The following is a 20,845-nucleotide window of genomic DNA, read 5'->3' as shown; positions in this document are numbered from 1 at the left end:
AAGCTCCACAGTACCTCTCTGACCTACTTATTCAACATGAACCTATCAGAACTATTCGATCATCTGGCAGCTGGTGAAGTGGCTTTGCATTTTTATGGTCTGAACTAGCGGCTGGAATACCTCGGCAGATCACATTAGATATGCACCAACATTATTCTAACTATTAGAGACAAAATTCATCACCTACTGCCCTCAACAGGCACTGATTTATCCCCAAACACAGGAACCTTAGAAATAGCTGTAAAACCTTTCACCAATTGACCTTCCCGAACTAACTTCAATTATTTCTTCATAAAAACCATCAACCTGTCTCTCAGACCCCATCCCAACTAGGCAGCGCAAGGAAGTCTTACCTTTAGTTAGCACTTCTTACTAGATATGATCAATCTGTCTTTATTAACAGGTTATGTACCACAGTCCTTTAAAGTAGCTGTAATTAAACCTCTTCTAGCCTACTCTTGATTCAGGCGTCTTAGCCAACTATAGACCTATATCTAACCTTCCCTTTCTCTCTAAGCTGCTTGAGAAAGCAGTCATCAATCAGTTATGTGATTTTCAACACAACAATAGTTTATTTGAGGATTTTCAGTCAGGATTTAGAGCGCATCATAGCACAGAGACAGCACTGGTGGTGACTAGAAAAAGATCATATTTCTCCCATTTTAGCTTTGCTGCATTGGCTTCCTGTAAATTCCAGAGTTACAAATGACCTCCTAATTGCATTGGGCAAAGGACTTCTCTCTGTACTTGTCTTGTTAGATCTCAGTGCCACATTTGATACCAGTGACCATCACATCCTATTACTGAGACTGGATCATTTAATTTGCATTAAAGGAAGTGCATTAAGCTGGTTTAAATCCTATTTATCAGATTGATTTCAGTTTGTACACGTTAACGATGAATCCTCCATGCACACAAAAGTTAGAAATGGAGTTCCACAAGGTTGTGTGTTTGGACCAATACTCTTAAACTTATATACTTCTATGCTTCCTTTAGGTAATATTATGCGGAAACCAAGCGGCAACCTCCGGGGCTGTAAAATGAAGCCAATGCGGAAGGGTGAATTTTTTTTATAACTCACCATTTGAATTTTATTAAACCATAAAGTTATGCATGATGGAGGACATGGCTGCTTTGAGTGACAGGTCCGCCAGCCACTAGGTGGCTTGTTTCAGCCATTTGGCCCGCCTCTTTGCCCATTTTTGATCGGCTGGGAGTTAGGCAGCGTCACGCACTGCCAAGATGGCGACGGCCGGAGCGGCTCACTTTGAGCTTCAAAACCACTCTTCAGAAACGGGTGACGTCACGGTAACTACGTCCATATTTTTATCCAGTCTATGGTGGAAACACTCCATAAATTTTCATTGTTATGCAGATGATACCCAATTATATTTATCAATGAAGCCAGGTGAAACCAATCAATTAAAGCAACTCCAAGCATGCCTTAAGGACATAAAAAACCTGGATGACCTGCAGTTTTTGCCACTTAACTCAGAAAAAACTTTATTGTGCTTGGCACTCAACACCTTAAAAACACATTATCTAATGATATTGCTACTCTGGATGGCATTATCCTGGCTACCAACACCACTGTAAGGAATCTGGGAGTTCTTTTTGATCGGGATATGTCCTTTAACTCCCACATAAAACAAATTTCAAGGACTGCTGGGTTCAGGAGAAACTGGTCTCTCCTGAGGAATCCTGGTAGACAGACAATTACACACGCACACACACACACACACAGTAGTGAGGTAATTAAAGGTGTGTTTGTACAAAGATAAATATAATAGTGCCATAATTTTGCTGATGACACAGTTATATCTATCTTTGTGCCCTGGAGACTTCAGCCCTGTTAAATCACTGGTTGAATGTATCAGAGATATTATATTATATATTACATATATTATATCCCACAGTAGTTTATATTAGTCCCAAAACTTTCTGTAGCTTAACAGTGACAAAAATGAAATTCTTGTTATCAGTGCTAAAACTTTGCAGCAAGAACAATGTTTTTATTTAGCCTTTCTGTCCATAGAAATTACCACACAGGTTTGATATCTTGGTGTTATTGCTGATTCAGACCTCCTGAGACAAATCACCAGCTTGACCAAAACAGCCTTATATCACAATAAGATATATCTTGACTAAGAGACTTCCTGTTTCAATCAGGTACAAAGTAACCTATTCATGCACTTATCTCTTGCCCAACAATTCCTTATGAGTAAAAATGAACCTTATTCTTATCTCAGAGGGAAATTGGTTTGCAGTGTGTGCACAAGATGTCACACACATGTAATAAAAACGCACACTAAGAAAGAAAGAGAAACAATCAAATGACTAAATAGGTCGTCAGGGGTCTAATGCAAAATTAGTCCTAACATGAAAGAAAAAAACTGACCACATTACACCTGTTTTTAGATATCTGCACTGGATTATGATAAGTTTGAGAATTTATTGCAAAATTATTTGTTTTCTTTAAAGCAGTGCACAGCCTCGCTCCACAGTACCTCTCAGACCTACTTATTCAACATGAACCAATCAGAACTCTGCAATCAGTTGGTGAAGTGGCTTTGTGTTTTTGTGGTCTGAAATAGCTGCTGGAATACCTTCACAGATCACATTAGATATGTCCCAATATTAATAGTTTAAAAGCACACTGCAAGAAGGACAAGAGACAAATGAATAAAGTGGATTGCAACCATATATATAATAATGTTTTTGCCAAAATATATCCACCTGCACACTTTGAGAGGGGTGGAGGGGTCAGCTGGGTTTACTGGTCACCCAAAACCACATTAGATTGGATCAATTTATGTATTTCCCCAAATGTAGGATAAATCATCAAAACTGTGGGGCTGAATGCGACTGAATGTAAACTTACTTCTGTTCAGAGGAAATGTCAGCTTTTTTAAAATCCAATAGGCCTTGCATTGACCGGTCACTCTTCAGAGACACACAGCTGGGTTCAGGAGAATCTGGTCTCTCCTGAGGAATCCTGGTAGACAGAGACAGAATCACACACACACACACACACACACACACACACACACACACACACACACACACACACACACACGCACACACACAGTAGTGAGGTAATTAAAGGGGTGTTTGTACAAAGATTAATATAATAGTGCCATAATTTTGCTGATGACACAGTTATATCTATCTTTGTGCCCTGGAGACTTCAGCCCTGTTAAATCACTGGTTGAACGTATCACAGATATTATATGATATATTACATATATTATATCCCACAGTAGTTTATATTAGTCCCAAAACTTTTTGTAGCTTAACAATGACAAAAATGAAATTCTTGTTATTAGTGCTAAAACTTTGCAGCAAGAAAAATGTTTTTATTTAGCCTTTCTGTCCATGGAAATGACCACACAGGTTTGAAATCTGGGTATTATTGCTGATTCAGACCTCCTGAGACAAATCACCAGCTTGACCAAAACAGAGTCTTCCTGTTTCAATCAGGTACAAAGAAACCTATTAATGCACTTATCTCTTGTCCAACGATTCCTTAAGATTAAAGAGGAACTTTATTCTTATCTCAGAGGGAAATTGGTTTGCCGTGTGTTCACAAAATGTCACACACATGTAATAAAAACGTACACTAAGAAAGAAAGAGAAACAATCAAATGACTAAATAGGTTGTTCTTTTTCTTTAAAGCAGTGCACAGCCTTGCTCCGCAGTACCTCTCTGACCTACTTATTCAACAGGAACCAATCAGAAGTCTTTGATCAGTTGGTGAAGTGGCTTTGTGTTTTTATGGTCTGAACTAGCTGCTGGAATACCTTCACAGATCACATTAGATATGTCCCAATATTAATAAAGTTTAAAAGCACACTGCAAGAAGGACAAGAGACAAATGAATAAAGTGGATTGCAACCATATATATAATAATGTTTTTGCCAAAACATATCCACCTGCACACTTTGAGAGGGGTGGAGGGGTCAGCTGGGTTTACTTGTCACCCAAAACCACATTAGATTGGATCAATTTATGTATTTCCCCAAATGTAGGATAAGTCATCAAAACTGTGGGGCTGAATGCGACTGAATGTAAACTTACTTCTGTTCAGAGGAAATGTCAGCGTTTTTAAAATCCAATAGGCCTTGCATTGACCGGTCACTCTTCAGAGACACACAGCTGGGTTCAGGAGAATCTGGTCTCTCCTGAGGAATCCTGGTAGATAGACAATTACACACACACATATTTACAGAAAACTAAATGTGAACATCTGCACTACAGTAAAAATACACTATTAAAATAATTTGTCTAGAATTAAGCACTTGGTTAAATGTTAAAATATTTAGCTAATATCACACCAAATATTTTGCTAAATTTTAAAGTTATAATTAAATATGTGCTATTATGCTCAGGAACAAGAACAAGAAATTATGTAAAGTATAAAGAGACTAATGCTGCTAAAAATGAACATTTACATTTAACAAATAATCGCTGGAAAAATGCAAATGAAAACACGAATGGAACAAGATATTAGAGAAACTACTTACTTCAGTTCTGAGGAAATGTGACCTTCTTTAAAATCCAATACGCCTTGCCTTGACTGGTCACTCCTCATGGACACACAGCCGGGCTCCGGGGAGTCTGGTCTCTCCTGATTAATTCTTGGTAGACACAAACAGGGCAGGTCACTACCTGGTTTGCCTTTGTCTTTGTACATATCATCCAAACGTTAATTGTTGATGTGTGTCATTTGTTTTCCCTATAATATTTGCTCCTGACAACTAAAACATGATTATATTTTTTCGATTAATGCAACTGGAAATGTTTGGGAAAGACTGTAGCTGATATTTCCTCCCAAACAAATTGGACAGTGCAAATTATTTGTATTTGAACCTAATTCATAGGACACTGGGTTGCAAATGTTAAGATTACTAAAAGGATATTGACTTTAAAGTTAAAGTATGTCTTTTTGTGGAAATTCGTAACAGCAGATGATGAATGATAAAGTGTTTTTATAGTTTAGAGTTTATGATCAAAACTATTCACATTGGAAACGTTTTTTTCTCCGAATCCCCACTGCTTGACAGTTAAAAACAAACTTTAGCACCAGTGAACATTATGCAGAGGATGGTACAGCATGTTTATTGGAAGTGAATGGCAATGAGGCTGCATTTTTAAACAGTTCTGATAGTATTGCTGTGCTGAATACTGCAAGAGTATACTGTAGCCTTGATATTTTAATAGACCAACAGAGACCATAGTAAAGTGATCTTACACAGCCCTTATAAAGTGATGTTAATATCAAAGTCCAACTTTAACTCCAGTATCAAAATTGATCATGAAATATCATATGTCGTCTTATCATGAAACCGCCCAAAGTCCAAATATTGGCACACAATCAACAATGAACTACAGAGCCTTATACAGCCTGAAAATGAGTAATAAAAAATGTTGTTATAGTTAATCATTATAAGAACACAATACCTTTCCATATTGTAAAGAACCACCAGTTGATAAGAGGCAACAGACTAGAAAAAAATAAGAGAAGGTTTAATGTTATTAGTTGATCCTAAAGTCCTAGAGGATTAAATCATAATTTTTACTAGATTTAAGAAGTACAGTATACAGTTCATGTATTATTTGGACATGCATAACAGTAAAATCTTAAATAAAAAACACGTTAAATTGAACTATATATTTTCTTTAATGCTTTCAAAAACAAGATAAAAGATGTATCATTGACGACATTGTTAGGCTGTGATTATTTTCTGGAGATCAATACATCTGCACAAACATTTTGTTTCTGATGAAGATGAAGCATCAGAGACTGACGAGAATTCAAGTAGAGTTATACGTACTCAAGTCGTTCCCAGATGTTCAGCAGCTCTCTTGTGTCTTTTTCAGGTCTCTCTAGAAAAACAGATTTATGTCCATCTCATTGGGAATAACTGCTTAAATCAAGACTACATTCATAACTCTCAAATGAGCAAAGTGTGTGAAATGCTGCTTATCCTTCGTCAGTCCTCTTTGTCTAATGGTGGCTTTCACTTCCTCTAAACCTCTGCATCAAAACCATAAACCAGTCTGAGGTTGGTCAAAGGTCAGGTTTTTCTTACAGTTTTATCATCATCTTTATCTTTGTGACCTGCTCTGTGCAAGGTGCTATGTTAATTTATCTTATAATCCTGAATGCATTGACAGGCCTGATAAAATATGACCGGTTTAGTCAGTCATGTCTATTTGTCCTTTTAGTCTCTCTTGGCTACAGCTGTGTACTCAATGGCAGCCGGTTGGTATGGGTGGAACCAGTGCAGAGAAAAAAGAAAGACAGTTCATTATTCTAATGAATGCTGCTCACCTTGCTTATACGCAGAAACATTTTCTGTGTTCGTGATTTGCTTCCACAAACGTTGTAATCTTTCTTTATTACATCAATGAAATGATTTTTATTCTTAATTCCTTTCAAGATTCTCTTGAGTCAGTTTCTTTAAAGACATCATTAGGTGACCTAACTGAGAGCGAGTGCAGGAACAAACATGTTGTTTTACTTTTGTGATAAAATAATTTAATGTTTATCTGTGACATTCTAATAGCAGGAGTATTAAAACCATAAAGTCATATTGACAGCAAACTGACTCAGTAATGTCAGTACAGCTGTAGCAGCAAATCCCCCGAGGGTATTGAATTGAAAAAAACAATAAGATGCATCCTGCATCTTATTGTTTTTTTCCTTTCTAAAAGGAAGATTGTGTTTACTCATCTTTAAAATATTATATAGTCTCACTTTAATGTGACACCCTCAGACCCAGAAAGACTTTTTGGTGTCATCTTAATCTGTTGTATGAACAGATGCCTGTCAAAATTAGTTTTTTGGAATTTAATAGATTAAGTTGTAAGTTGTTATGCTCAGGATGTTCCCTCAATAAAAGATAAAATCCACTTTTGGTGTTTTACTTGACCGAAGGACAAACTGGAGCCAAAGAGAAGCAAGACTCTTGATGGCTTTTTACTGTAATATAGTCTCACTACACCCTCCCTTTATGCTAACATGATTAGACAAGAATGCAGCTGTGCAAGACAGTGCTTATAAATTATTGTGCATCTTCTCTACACTGACAGAAGGTGACCGTTGTTTGTCTGCTGTCCATTTCATGTAAATACACAATCTTATGTTCATGTCATGTCATTAGAAATGCAGGTTTTGCATGGAGTTTTGAAGATATTTTGCAGCGTCATAAATGTTCAATCAATTTACATGTTTCCTGTCGTGGCAGTGTCATAATATATTTTCTCTATTGATCATAATATGTAGTAACATTTTTCACTTCATTATAGTGTAACATTCAACAGCTGCTCTGATACTATTAGCTGAACTTCTTGCCAAAGTCCAGTGTCAGAATCTGGAAAAACGTTTGGATTTTTTTTCTTCAGAGTCCACAAACTTAAACAACCCACTGACTTTCATTTTTAAAATTAAAGTAAAAGTTTGGATGCTCATATGACTGAAAAAGCACCTGAAAGCCTTTGCCATTATTAGAAAGATGAACTCAAAAATGCTAAAGACACAAGTTGAGTGATGTTGACATTTTCTTCTCATTAAGTTTTTACCAAATAACAAACTGCTTAATGCTGTTAACGCATTTGTCAGGTGTGTAATTTTCCATGTGTCTAGTTAAACTGGTTCAACTGAAATGTAAACGGGAACCTCTCTGTTCTCTTTTAATTAGTACTGTATCATCAAGCAATCATCTGCCACAAAGACAAACATTGTTGACAGAAAATGTTCAGCACCAGTTCAGGTAAGATACTCAGTTTATATCTTCTTATGTTTACTCTCAAACATGAAGAAAAACATAAAAATGCTTCAGGATAAAGTCTCTTTATGTGGCTCTGTCTTCTGATTGGTGCTCCTGCAGACACCTATCCCTCAGGTTACGACATGGGCCCCCAGAAAGGGGACCAGGGGTCTTATGGTGGTCATGATGGGGACCATAGGCCTGTAGGCGGGCATGAAGAAGATGAGTAATATGGAAGAGATGGTCACCATGGTGACGATTGCCATGGAGGAGATTGCCATGGAGATGATGATGAGGACAGTCACAGGAGAGGCAGCCCTGACCGTGACCAGCATCGCCACAGGGACAGCCCACGCCGTCGTGGAAGTGGTGGTGGAAGCAGGGGCAGCAACAGCGATGGTGATGGTGGCCATCGTGGAAAACATGGACACAAACACAAGCATGGGGGGCACTGCCGCGGGCATGGATGAGGTGGATGCTGGTAGAAAGGTGAATACAGGTGAGATGTTGAAATGGTTTTTTAAATTTTGTTTTTGGTCCAGTCAGTCTGTTTGTTATCCAAAAGAAGGTCAGATTAGATCAGAAATAAACATGAGTGGTGGAAACGTATGTTGGTGGGATGACATCTGTATTTTAGGATGTATAGTTGAATGTTGTGATGACAAAAAGTGTCCCTTCATGCTCCTGAAGAAGAAAATCAAAACAAAACCTCAGTTACAGGTACATCAGGTGGTATAAGGCAGTGGTTCCCAACCTAAGATTAATCTGAGGGGTCACAAGAGGATTGAATGATAAAAACAAAAGAAAAGACTTCTGTTATGCAAAATTTAAATGATTTTTTTCTTACTTTTTAAAATTTTTGTTTTGTTTATTGTGAAACACTATCCACCTTTACCTCTTCAGGCCTCTTAAAACCCTTCAAATGAAACAACATGAGAGAGAAAAAGGTTTTTTGGTTGAACTCACAGTTCATATCCATAACCTGTGATGAGGGGTCATGAGTGATTTATTTTAAGTGGTAACAAGCCAAAAAAGTTGGGAACTACTGGTGTCAGGCAGCTTTGAACAGCTTCTTGTGTTGTTGAATGTCATTCTTTTGGTGGCCTTACTCTATTATACATCACTATGAAAACTTATTTTTCTTTGTTTTGTCTTCCAGGCGGCAGACACACTGAGCAGCAGATGTGTTGTGAAGCTCTGCCTGCTGCTGTGTATTCATACTGGACCCATTGTTAGTAAAGTATCAGCATTTTGTTTTCCCATTAGAGAGAGGGGAGCCAATATTTTAAAACCTTTCAAAAAACAAAACTTACAAAAAGAGTCAAATAAAGCTGCTTCTCTGTTTTTGGGACTCAGTTTGGATTTGTTATGGTGTATGTTATTGTAAAATAAGACATGCAGTTTGCAGTGACACCAGCAGATGGCGGTCTAAGACACAATGACTTCTTTCATCAACTCCACTGATGAGGTGAATCCAGGTAACAGCCAACATCACATATTGATTTCTTTTATTAAACCTGAACTGATCTCAAAGTAGGAAACTCCCTCCAATATTCAAAATAAAGATTCAAAGTGAACATTGTCTGTTGTGCACCTGGTCGACAGGTGTATCGAAAAATGAAGTCATGCAAACACACAGTCAGCTCTACATTTATCATAAAAGCAATGTTTCATAAGTTATTAAACTCACAATATGAATTATGAAAATGCTGTGAAGAGCATATCAATATATCAGGCTACCAAAGACATTTTCATCAAAATGATCAAAATATTATTTTGAATAAGAAAATATTTGAGGCTAAATGGTTACCATAATACACAGTTTATATATATCTTATATATATATGTATGTCTTTTAAACCAGATATATTGTGTAATATTGTCAGAACATTTAAGAATTTCATTGCTTTTGTATTTGTCTTCATTTGTACATTTTTCAATTTAAATATTTACTTTTTTTCTTTTAAGATGCCAAATTATTTATGAAGTAAATTATTACAAGTTTGCAGGTTGCTCGGTCAGGATGTTTTATATTTACATATACTTATTTTGTATTGCCTATCCAATATTTACAAATTTCAGGTTTCTTTTACAGATCCTGAGATACATTGTTGGTCTCATTTTCCAATTTTCAAATACAGCAGTTTGGATGCATCAAACAATGATTTCATGCCTCTCAACCTGCAGTAAACACTTCATGATTAACCTAACCTAAACTTCATTTTCTGAATAATAAATTATTTTGTTTGTATGGACAAAAAGCTTAATCTTCCTCTGTTTTGATTGAATATTCTGTAAAATCCTAATATCCCTAATAGGCTGTTTTTCCTATTTTTAGTGAGCTTCTCTTCCAATAAGACAACCTTGCATATTTCTGTCTGTGTGACCAAAGTAAAGTTGAACTCTTTTTCTCTTCTGCTGCCAAAACAGAGCAGAGAAACGTTGACTTAACCCTCGGCCGCCCTCCTGTTATGTTTTCATGTCCACAGAAACTCAGCAACGTGCACGGTAAACATGTTGAATGACAAGGTCGTCCTGTAGAGCGGGTGTCCAGCACATATAATTTTCTCACTGACGCAGAGTGAAAATAATCAGTCCTGTCACTTCAGACCGAGAGACTAAACAGTGTGAGCTGTAATCACCAAAAATAGCCCTGTTTCAAATACTGTTTTGTATTTTTGGTGGAAGTTAAGCAACACTTAATTGTTACAAATTCCCCCCAAAAGCCAAAAAACAAATCTTTGTGAACCTGTTTCAGTGTTTATATGGACACCTGACTGTGACTCAGCTCTATACGTGTAGCATGTGCAGTTGTGACAATTTCAACCACTAGGAATCTTTTTTCACCTTCTTTTGTTTGAATGCTTGATTAAAATCCTAGAAAAGTTATTCAGAAAATCGTAGGTGTTGCAAAATGAACATAATTAGCAGAAATATGTTTATTCTGCTTTATTATCATCTTAATGTCACAACACCTCATATTTAACTTTTTGTGCTGGAACCACTGATTTAATGTGTCTGATTTCCAAAATTACAAAAATTAAAGAGGGCCTAAGCATAATGTCATAATATTACCATTACATGATGTTCTGATGACAAGAAACTGATTTAATATCTCGGGATCAGATGAAAAAGTCGTGAACTTGGATTAAAAATAGATTTCTGTGAAGGAAAACATTTTTCCTATAAACATTACCCTATTTTTGGTGCTTAGATGACATGACATTTGAGCAGTAACATCAGGACTGGAGACACTGGAGAACTTTGTTGGGCTTGGGTAGCTTTGATTTAGACACAGTTTTATTGCAAAATACACTTCCTGGTTGCAACAGACTTACATGTGTTGTGAAATGAGCACAAACTCCAAAAAACAAACAAACAAAAAAAACTTGAGGACAGAGACTCTGTGAAGAGGAACTACATTCCTCCGGCATTAAAGGCAGGATGTGACATTTTTACCTTTTAAGTTAACAGTTCAGTCAAAAAATTCCCTTCAAGTAGAAGACTTGAGCTCATATAATGTAATCAGGGTCACTGTCAATGAAAGGCAGCTCCTTGTAACGTATCTCCACTTCCCAGCAGAGCTGCAGAGCCTGAGCAACGATATCCTCCGACATCTTCTGGGCGAAATCCAGTATCGGTTTTCTGACTGATGGAAGGTCCAACCAGCCTCCATCAGCCGGTGTGTCCTCTGAAATAAAGCTTTTAGCCTCCTTCATGTCCTCGAGAAAGGCCTCCGTCTCATCTTCTCCTTGTTTGTCGACGACAGTCCGCTGTTCAGGTTTGTCCGAACAGGACCACGACCAGCATCTGGACTCACTGCATCCCATTTCAGCACTGAAACACTGCGGGAACAGTCATCATCCCTGCCAAGAAGACCAAGAAGCATTTCAGTTCAGTCGTTACTCAAACTGAGGACTGTTTACCCAAAGCTTCTGTTTATCCAACAACACTTAAATCAAGACCAGCAAGTTCATGAAAAGTCTCAAATGAGGTGTTTTATACCAACAGTCCAGCTAATAAAACATTGAATACATTTGAATACAACGTGCAGAAAAATTTCACATTTTTTAAGAATATTGTGTGTTGAGTATTTGTAAATTTACAGTTAATGGCTGTTTTTATATTTTTTCTGCCATCAATTTACAATTAAATTATATAATTCACAAAACACTGCCAATCTTTCTTTTAGAAAACAATCAATATTTGTTATTTTACAGGATTTTGTGAGTAAAAACACATCAAGAAATTAATTTTACATTCAAATTTCATGGGCCAGTGCCAGTGATCATACAGCATGGATGTAGTTTTACATGGTTGTGGTTGTAAAAATACTTTAAAATTCAATCTTACAAGTAAATCCTATAATTTCACAAAAGAGGCAAGTCTTTCTTTTAAAAAATACTGTGAAATGATGATGGTTCTACAACATAGCTGCAAGGTTTATTCATAAAAATAACATGATTTCCTAAAGCTTTAATAATCAATTAAATAATGGAATATATAGCATGCAACTGTGCTTTATTTAGATTAATATAAGTAACATTTAGATACAACAGTTAAGCCTAAATTGGAATAACTGTATCTTAACATTTTAACCAAGTTTGTTTGACAGATATAAAATGTGTTTTTCATCTTTTACCCTCTGCTCTGTGCTGCAGCTCCTCTCTGGACTCCCTGCAGGTTCATTTAACGTTTCTACAACCTTCAGAGCGGCTGATAAACAGGCAGCTCAACCAGTTTCGTCCTGCTGCTGCTGCTGGTGGGAGGAGCACATCACAATACCAACCAGAACACATCATCTCATCCACTAAATGTCCTTAACTTCACCATTATTGATATATTTTTACTCAGTTTTATTGTATTTTATTGCTTGTTTGCAACCTCTGTGACTTGTTAAGTACCTTTTTATTACTATGATATTAAGATTTTTGCTTAAAAATGCAGTCTTTTTCTTTAGGTGTTTAAATGTGTTTTGAGGATTTAAGGATTTTTGGGCAGTAGTAATTACAGGGTTTTCTGGTTTTCTGTTGGGTTTTTTTGATTTAGGTTTATTAAATGAGTTCAAGTAAAGATAAGGCATTAAAGCTACCCACGATCCATTGAAAGAACCCTTAACGATTTCCTGCCATCGTACTCAAATTGATAATTCATGGATTTTTAAAAAACGCTGATTGAATCAACTACTTTAAAGGTATTAAAAGACTCTTCATAAACCCTTATACTGAGAAATAACAGGATTTTTTTAGATTAATGTTGTATTAATTCATTTTTTTAAAACAGAAAATACAAAATAACTTTAACTTCAAATTTTAAGAGATTAAGTAAAATTAAAGGTGAAACCAGTCTTTAAAACTGTTATTTTTTATTTGTGTGATTAAAAAGTGTAAGCATCATATTTCATAGTATAGCATCTACTTTTACTGGCATTACTGTTGCAGATCAAGCATAACTGCATCAGAAACATGAGTAACTTAGATTTAATTGTCCAGTGTTCACCTTACTTTACAGTAAAGAACCTGTTGATCAGTTTGGGAGTGATTGAAGCTTCACATTTTGATTGTTAGTGGTGACCTTCTCCTTTTAATATTTAGATCAGAGATTGTGCCTTTAAAGTTATGTTTGGAAAAAAGTGGGTCATTGCTGTGTGTAGAGAAACCATCCTCCGGTCAGCAGGCCATGATGCCTTCAGGGTTCCTCCACAGGGTGGGAGTTTATACAACTCTATATGTGGAGATAGAGACTGTGCTGCCACCTGGTGGCATTATTAATCTTATTCTAGAAAGATGAGAGTTAAGCCTTCAAGCAAATATCTACAGAAGATGTTTTTATTCCTTAATGTTATAACAACAGTTGAGCTCTGTCTTGCACTCTGTGTCTTGGGCTTCACAATTTGCATTTTGGATTTTCTATCTTATTTCATTTTTGTGTTGGGCAACTTTCCTTTAAAGCACAATGAAAACAAAAGTTCAGTATTCAGGTTTCAGTCCAGATCAGAGAAATTAAGCAGAAAACGACTGTTGACCTTTGAACAGTTTATTCCTCCAAAAAGAACAAGACAAACATTGGAAATACCGAAAATATACAAATAAAATCTCTCTACTGCTTAAAACTGTCATTATAAGAGAAAATAAATAACATTTATAGTGCCTTTTGTCCATGTTCTTTTAAATATAAAAAACATTAAATCAGTTGAAAAACCAAGTATACATTTTATAAAGCCTTGTTTCTTTTGTACATGATGAAATTATCAGCACCAATCAAACTACAAAGTGTTAAATGATAAATGATAAAAATCTGAAAATCTTGCTACCTCTTTAAATCTCCCTTCTGATTCAAAAAAGATCCTCCTGGCAGCCAATCATAAAGAGCTGAGGCCAGGGGACAGACTCATATTAGTCACAGCGTCACAGCACTGACCTCTTCTTCTCTCCAGGATGCTGCTCTTGATCGGCCTGATCGTCTTCGTCTCTGCGGGCTTCTCCATGGAGATGAACCAGACCTCCAAGCTGCTGACGGAGAGCGGAGAGCAGTGCTCGGCCTGCGACTTCCGGGAGCACAGCAAACAGATGAGGCTCCACAGCATCAAGTCCCAGATCCTCAGCATCCTGCGGCTCGAACAGGCGCCCAACATCAGCCGGGACATGATCCGCCAGCTGCTCCCCAAAGCGCCTCCTCTGACGCAGCTTCTGGACCAGTACGACCCGCGGGTGGAGGACGAGGACCACGCCACGACGGAGACCATCATCACCATGGCCACCAAGCGTAAATAAATCAAACCAACAAAACTTTTACTTAACTATTCTTATATTGCACCGGAAAATTTACGAGAGTGTTGTGCGTAAAAAGCGAAGTCAGTGCGTAAATCCTGTGCGTAAAGTTTGTTTCAGTGCAGAAAACAGAGAGTGAAGGTGTGATATCTGCACAGTAATGCATAACAATGAATATAATCACCTTTAAAGTATATTTATATCTGTGGGGCTTCAAAAAAAGCGATTATTTTCTGTAATTGAATAAAATACTTTAAATCTTTAATTTAAGTGAAATAATAACACATTCTGAACAGGGACAAACTTTACTAACATTGTATATGAAAGTGTCTCAGCACCTCATTTAAAGTAATATCTACCAGTGGAGTGAGAGAGATTAATTTCTTTTCAATTATAATTGACCAGTTTCAGTGACGGTGATGTGAAACAAAACAAAAAATTGTTTTTTATTGTCTAAAAAAGACATTACCTCTCAAGGAAACTAAATTTAAAGCTCTGATTAAGACAAGTTAAAGTTTTGTAATATGTCGACATGCTTGCCTCAATAAATTAATCCTGCATGTATCTGAGTTTGTAGATGCTTTTCCATTTTACACCGAATCTTAGCTCCAGCACCTCCGCACAGCTTATATGAGCAATGATCTTTATATACAGGACATTTCCTAACAAAACAATTTAATTATGTACATATACCCAAAATGTATCAGAAGAATCTTAATGCATGAGATTATAAAACAGAGGCAGAACAAAACTAAAAGCTGCCAGTCATGACAGTCTGTAATGCAAACTCATGCTGGCGTAAACATGAATCTACAGTAAACACACACTGAAACAAAGAGGAAGATTTGTATATTTTTATAGACACTGTGTTGAATTAAATAGGGTTGTCTACATTCTGGAAAGTCACAGCCATTCAAATAACTATAGTTGGGGTGTTTATGTAAACTGTGTGCTTCAGTTGGAGAAAAATGGCACAATCAAAACAGCAAATACCTGCAGCATTTTCAGCACAATCAGAATCCATAAATTCCCTCAAATAAGCACCCACTAACCTCGCAATCTGTAGATTATGAGATATTTCACGTGTGAGCAAAGTTGACATTGTCCTGAGGATGGTGCAAATGTAAAATTATCTGTTAATCTGGCCATTAAATTTTGGATTTTGTGGCCTGAGGGTGATGCTGGACAAAATGTCAAAGGGTCACTGCAGTAAGAACGCTAAGATTCATTTCCTGTAGACCAGAAACATCCACAACAAACTGTCATATTTTATGAAAATGTGTCTGCAATTTTCAAGATGTTTTAGAAAAGAGTATTCATCCGAGTGTACATTTTGTCCCTCAAATTTTGTCTGACACTTATCTGTCAAAGTATTTAATGATGATTTCAAAAGTCAAGCTAAGTTGTTTGTATGAAACATAATCATTGAACTTTTTATATAACTGGTTTCTTGCAGCCAACCCAGTCGCCCAGGAAGCCCCTGGGTCCTCCTTCTGTCTGTTCAGCCTCAGTCCAAAGATCCAGCCTAAGAACATCCTGAGCGCTCAGCTGTGGGTTCACCTGCGGCCGGCCGACATGGTCACCACCGTCTTCCTGCAGATCTCCCGCCTCAAACCGGGTAAGGAGGGAAACAACACCCGTGTCAGAGTCCGCTCACTGAAGATCGACACTGACGCCGGCGCCGGCTCCTGGCAGAGCATCGACATCAAGTCTCTGCTGCAGGCCTGGCTGAGACAACCAGAGACCAACTACGGGATCGAGATCAACGCCTTCGACTCCAGAGGAGAAGATCTGGCTGTGACCTCAGCAGAGCCTGGAGAGGAAGGACTGGTGAGCACATGAACTCTGATATTTACTGAATATCTCAGATACATAGGATCTCATGTTGTTGAAACTTTATTGCTTGGGTGAAAAATTTCCAAGATTAGACACAGAGCAAAGAGGAGCACTCCTATATTTGTTTACTTTTAAATAAATGCCCACTTTTTCTCAATATATGCATGATAAATTGTGCAAGTGAACCAGTTTTCATACAAGAACGTCAAGTTTTGAACAAAACCGTCAACATAACTGACTATATTTTACACTGAAATATTAAAACTTCACCCAATACACTGAGCCAAATGTCATTCATTGTCAGAAAAGAACACAAGAACACCTCAACTCAAGGTCCACTTACTCAGTTGCTCTGGTGCTTTCAACCATATCTTCACCAGAAGATGAAATAAGCTTTGTTGCATGGAACTGAAAATGACTCTGAGTGCCTCTGATTACCTGTTAAACTCAAGAAAGTTGATTAGTTTTATAATGAAACTTATCTTTTCTTTTACCTTTTTATATGATACTGAGAAGAAACCCAAAATCTGACGCTGCCAGTCACTTGTAGTCACTATATTTTGAATTTTAGATCTCGGCTTTGTTCAACCAAAACATGAAAACATTTGGATCACAGAGTTTTTGTCCCTGTACATACCTGTTAAGACTTGGTGGTGTGCAAGAACTTTGTTGGAGATTTTGTCCATTAGTTATGTCAGGAAAAATGTGGCTTAAAATTTTAGATACATGTTACATTCAAGTCATTCAATTGTTTCTATTTAAACCAAAATACATTCATAAAAAATCCTCTTATTGCTGAATTGCAGCTCTGTATGACACATGGGGACAACTTGTTTACTTGTTACCACTTTCTGCACTAATCTTTGCATTTATTCTACTTGGTGAACCCCAAATATTTAGTAAAAGTTGCACTTGGAAACTTGCACTTTGGTGAAAAAGATCTATTTTAAGTCCAGCTTTTGGTTTGTCTACTGTCTTTATTAGTAATTTTTTAATTTCTTCCCAGCAACCATTCATTGAAGTGAAGATCCTTGACAGTCCGAAGAGATCCCGCCGTGACTCGGGCCTCAACTGCGACGAGGAATCTGTGGAAACGCGCTGCTGCCGCTACCCGCTCACCGTCGACTTTGAGGAGTTCGGCTGGGACTGGATCATCGCACCCAAACGCTACCGGGCCAACTACTGCTCAGGGGAGTGTGAGTTCATGCACCTGCAGCAGTACCCTCATGCACACCTGGTGAACAAGGCCAACCCACGGGGTACCGCAGGGCCCTGCTGCACGCCCACCAAGATGTCGCCCATCAACATGCTATACTTCAACAGAAAGGAGCAGATCATCTACGGAAAGATCCCGTCCATGGTGGTCGACCACTGCGGCTGCTCGTGAGGAAAACATCCTGCAGGACTATAGGTTTCATCATCACAGCGCTGATTTCAGCAAAAGTGGTGGAAACATTCGGAAATGTCACAAAAAAATTCAAACTTAGACACAGTAGTTTGTGGAAAGAACCCGAAGAACAGTTTTCGCAGGAGAGTATTTTCAAGGAAAGGGCTCCAAAAGTTTTACACTTTATGCTTTTATCCAAAAAAACACCAATATGTAACAAAAACACAGTAGAAATTCTGCACTAATCTAAACTTTAGAAATGCTGCTGAAACTGATGAATCGGGTGTAGTTTACACTTGACATGAAACCATTTTTAAACAGATTTGGGGGCAGCAGAACAGTCTGTGAGCACAACACTGACATAGGCTAATATCACCTTTTAAATTTGTATCTTGAATTTAGCAAACAGTTTATTATTTACTCATCCAGCAGACACAGAGCAACATTCATTTTGAGCCGTGTTTGTGTCCGCTTGATGAATTTTTGTATTGGGGCAAAATTAAACCTAAATCACAAGTCAGGTAGAAGGTTTGACTCATATTCCAGTATTTTGTAATACTCTTGTTCTGTAATTAACTCACAAATCCAACGAAGGGCGGAGATCTGATCTGGTTTTGACGGTTTATTAACATCTTTATCCATTCAGATATTCAATTTACATCCACAAGGTAAATCCCACTGAGCTTGTTCGTCCTTGTTTGTGATGATGCGAGTTATACGATGCGTTATGCATTGTTATACGTTTCCATTCATAAAGTTAGCTAACTCGCTTCCACCATTTTGTTGGATATCTCTTTATGTGATAATATGCACATAACAAAACACTCAACTCTGATATTTATAGTCTTACGGTTTGTGTCTCTTTTACCGTAGCTCTGTTTTTGGTCTCTACTGGCTCTTTAGCTGCTAAATACTCCACTATGTTCACCAGCTATAGTCGCCAACTTTGTAGGTAGTGCACAGTGGGTTTTTAGAGCTTTTTCTTTAAAAACAGCTTCCTGCTGCACCTGAAAACGACTCTATGAAAGCAGTGAAAGTGAACCAAAACAGTAAAGTTGCAGGAAGACCAAAACAATGTGCTGAAAGATGTTAAAACGTTCTGTAGAGTTGAGTGAATTGGCAGAGTTCTCCCTGCACTAGTTTCATGTGAGGCTATGTATGCTTTAATGAACACAATCTTGTAATCCATGAGCCAGCTGTCTGATGAAAATTCAGCCTTTGGGGGCAAAGGCCAATATTTCCAGGCTTCCAGTGTAGCCAGCGGATGTCTGGGTAGCAGATAACAGCCAAGACTTCCTCTTCTGTGCACGATCCAGACAACATTTCGGCTTATCTCTACAAACAGATATATGAATATCAATGCAGAACAATTAAAAAAACACTAATAAAAGCTGAATTGTCGTCAGACAATAGCTGATGGGTTCCGAGAATACATTTCAGCCAATGTGTTCTGCCACTTTTGCTCTCGACATGGACTGTTTACCTGCATGCAACCAAAGCCCACTCAAATGTGATTGATCAATACTACTCGGACTACAAATGGACTACAAATGGACTACAAATGGAAACCAGAACGCTTCCAGTACCACAATCTTGTCCTGTTGCCTACAGATTCTGAATTCATATGCTGATTTCTGTTTATAGAGATTATAATGAACACAAAAACACAGATATGAATTTGCCTAAATTCATATAAGTATACTATATATTTTTAAAAAAATCCATGTTATAAATTATCTTTAACACAAATTTTAAACAGTTCGACATCGCCTGCATGAGCACAAAAGCATTTTGAGATTTTACCCAATCTTGGCATCTCTGTTCAACTTGTTTTAAAATATCATTTGTTACTTGGATGATAGATAGACTCCTGCTGCTTCCTGTCCTCCCGTCTTATGAAAATGTGTCCTGATTTGAGCCTTGACCAGAACAAACCCCCGCAGGACGTCTTCCACATGTGCCTTTATTTTAAAAAACATGAATCCAGTGACTCTGAGCTGACAGATTGCCCCTCCATGTGTGCTTGTTTGCAAACTCCTCGCTGTGATCATTTCTCAAGAGGGTCACAGAGATGGAAAGAAATATACTCCAATATTTTATGAGGATAATTCAGTGGAGGAACTTTACCCCTAACCTTTCTTCCACAGGGGGCAAGAATTTTAAAAAAGAACCAAAACAACCTTTGTGTAGAGGTTGTCTCAGATCTAAAAATAATCACTGACTGGTACATTTTTGTCAGACGGCTGGGAGAGATTTGGATCCATTCGCCCCTGTAGCCGCTGGATGAGAAATGACAATGTGAGAGCAGAAACTGTGATCTCAGAGGGAGGTTTTCGTCTCAATTTGAAGCCGAGTGCAGATGTCCTGACTGTTGCTGTGCTTCACGGGGGTTTCTGACCTAAAAGTCTTTGTTCTGCTGTTGGAACAGAACGTCCACCAGTGACACAGTTTCATGTTTGTGATTCTGCAATGAACTGAAGTTAACAGTTTTTTGAGGTCACATTGCTGCAAAAAATGCGCTCAAGTTATGTGGTTCACTTTGGTTTTTGTTTTCCTGCAAAGAAGAATCAGATCCTCTTTTGTATTGTTTCATTATGTCCATCATAGAAAAGAAAAGAAAAACATATTTACATTTTTAATAAAGCAGAATTATTCCACTTCATAAGGCTTTAACACATTATGATGGATGTTTTGATATGAATGTAAAATGTTGCCATAGGAAAAGTGGGGATAAATGCTGAAAAGAAGTGGATATGGAAAGATTTTTCAAGCGGAAAGTTTACTAAGTTTGTCTCTAGATAAGTGAGGATGACTTGATTGTTAGAGTTTAGAAAATGTTCACTTACAATGTAAATATATGTGCTCTTTATTAGCACTTTATTAGGAACACCTGTGCAATCTAATGCAATCCAATACAACAGCTTTGCCATAAAGTCTAGTTCTATGAAGATTATATATTTTCAGTTTTTGTTGACATTGTCAGAAAGGTGATAATTCTACTTTATGTTTATTACTGGTGTCGTAGTGGGTGGTGGTGGTGGTGTACTGGAGTGCATTTAGAAGTGTTCCCAGTATTTTT

The 20,845-nt window shown here is 37.5% G+C and overlaps 2 protein-coding genes and 1 long non-coding RNA gene across 3 annotated transcripts in view; 1 reads left to right on the top strand and 2 right to left on the bottom strand.

Moving 5' to 3' along the window:
• LOC122976244 overlaps positions 1-20,845 on the bottom strand; it is a 1,153,509-nt gene that overhangs the window by 633,452 nt on the left and 499,212 nt on the right. The window lies entirely within an intron of this gene.
• Positions 1,665-4,186, bottom strand: LOC122976293. Its single transcript, XR_006400890.1, has 3 exons — positions 4,079-4,186; positions 2,882-2,995; positions 1,665-1,701 (listed from the first exon to the last, which is right to left on the bottom strand). It is a non-coding gene; the product is annotated as an uncharacterized LOC122976293 (long non-coding RNA).
• LOC122976275 (growth/differentiation factor 8-like) lies at positions 14,032-18,847 on the top strand. The gene is made up of 3 exons (XM_044344685.1): positions 14,032-14,538; positions 16,000-16,373; positions 17,386-18,847. Exons 1-3 carry the CDS (start codon positions 14,211-14,213, stop codon positions 17,764-17,766), a joined length of 1,083 nt encoding a protein of 360 aa, XP_044200620.1. The 5' UTR covers positions 14,032-14,210; the 3' UTR covers positions 17,767-18,847.

This window comes from Thunnus albacares, chromosome 24 (assembly GCF_914725855.1).
Source record: "Thunnus albacares chromosome 24, fThuAlb1.1, whole genome shotgun sequence".
Taxonomy (NCBI): domain Eukaryota; kingdom Metazoa; phylum Chordata; class Actinopteri; order Scombriformes; family Scombridae; genus Thunnus; species Thunnus albacares.
The sequence above is the reverse complement of the archived record's forward strand: the minus strand, read 5'-3'. Positions and strand labels throughout refer to the sequence as shown.

Bases quoted from the DNA above. Each gene is read 5' to 3' on its own strand.
- LOC122976275 (XM_044344685.1), top strand. From the start codon at position 14,211: ATGCTGCTCTTGATCGGCCTGATCGTCTTCGTCTCTGCGGGCTTCTCC. The intron at 14,539-15,999 runs GTAAATAAATCA...GGTTTCTTGCAG, and splicing joins CATCACCATGGCCACCAAGC to CCAACCCAGTCGCCCAGGAA. The intron at 16,374-17,385 runs GTGAGCACATGA...ATTTCTTCCCAG, and splicing joins AGCCTGGAGAGGAAGGACTG to CAACCATTCATTGAAGTGAA.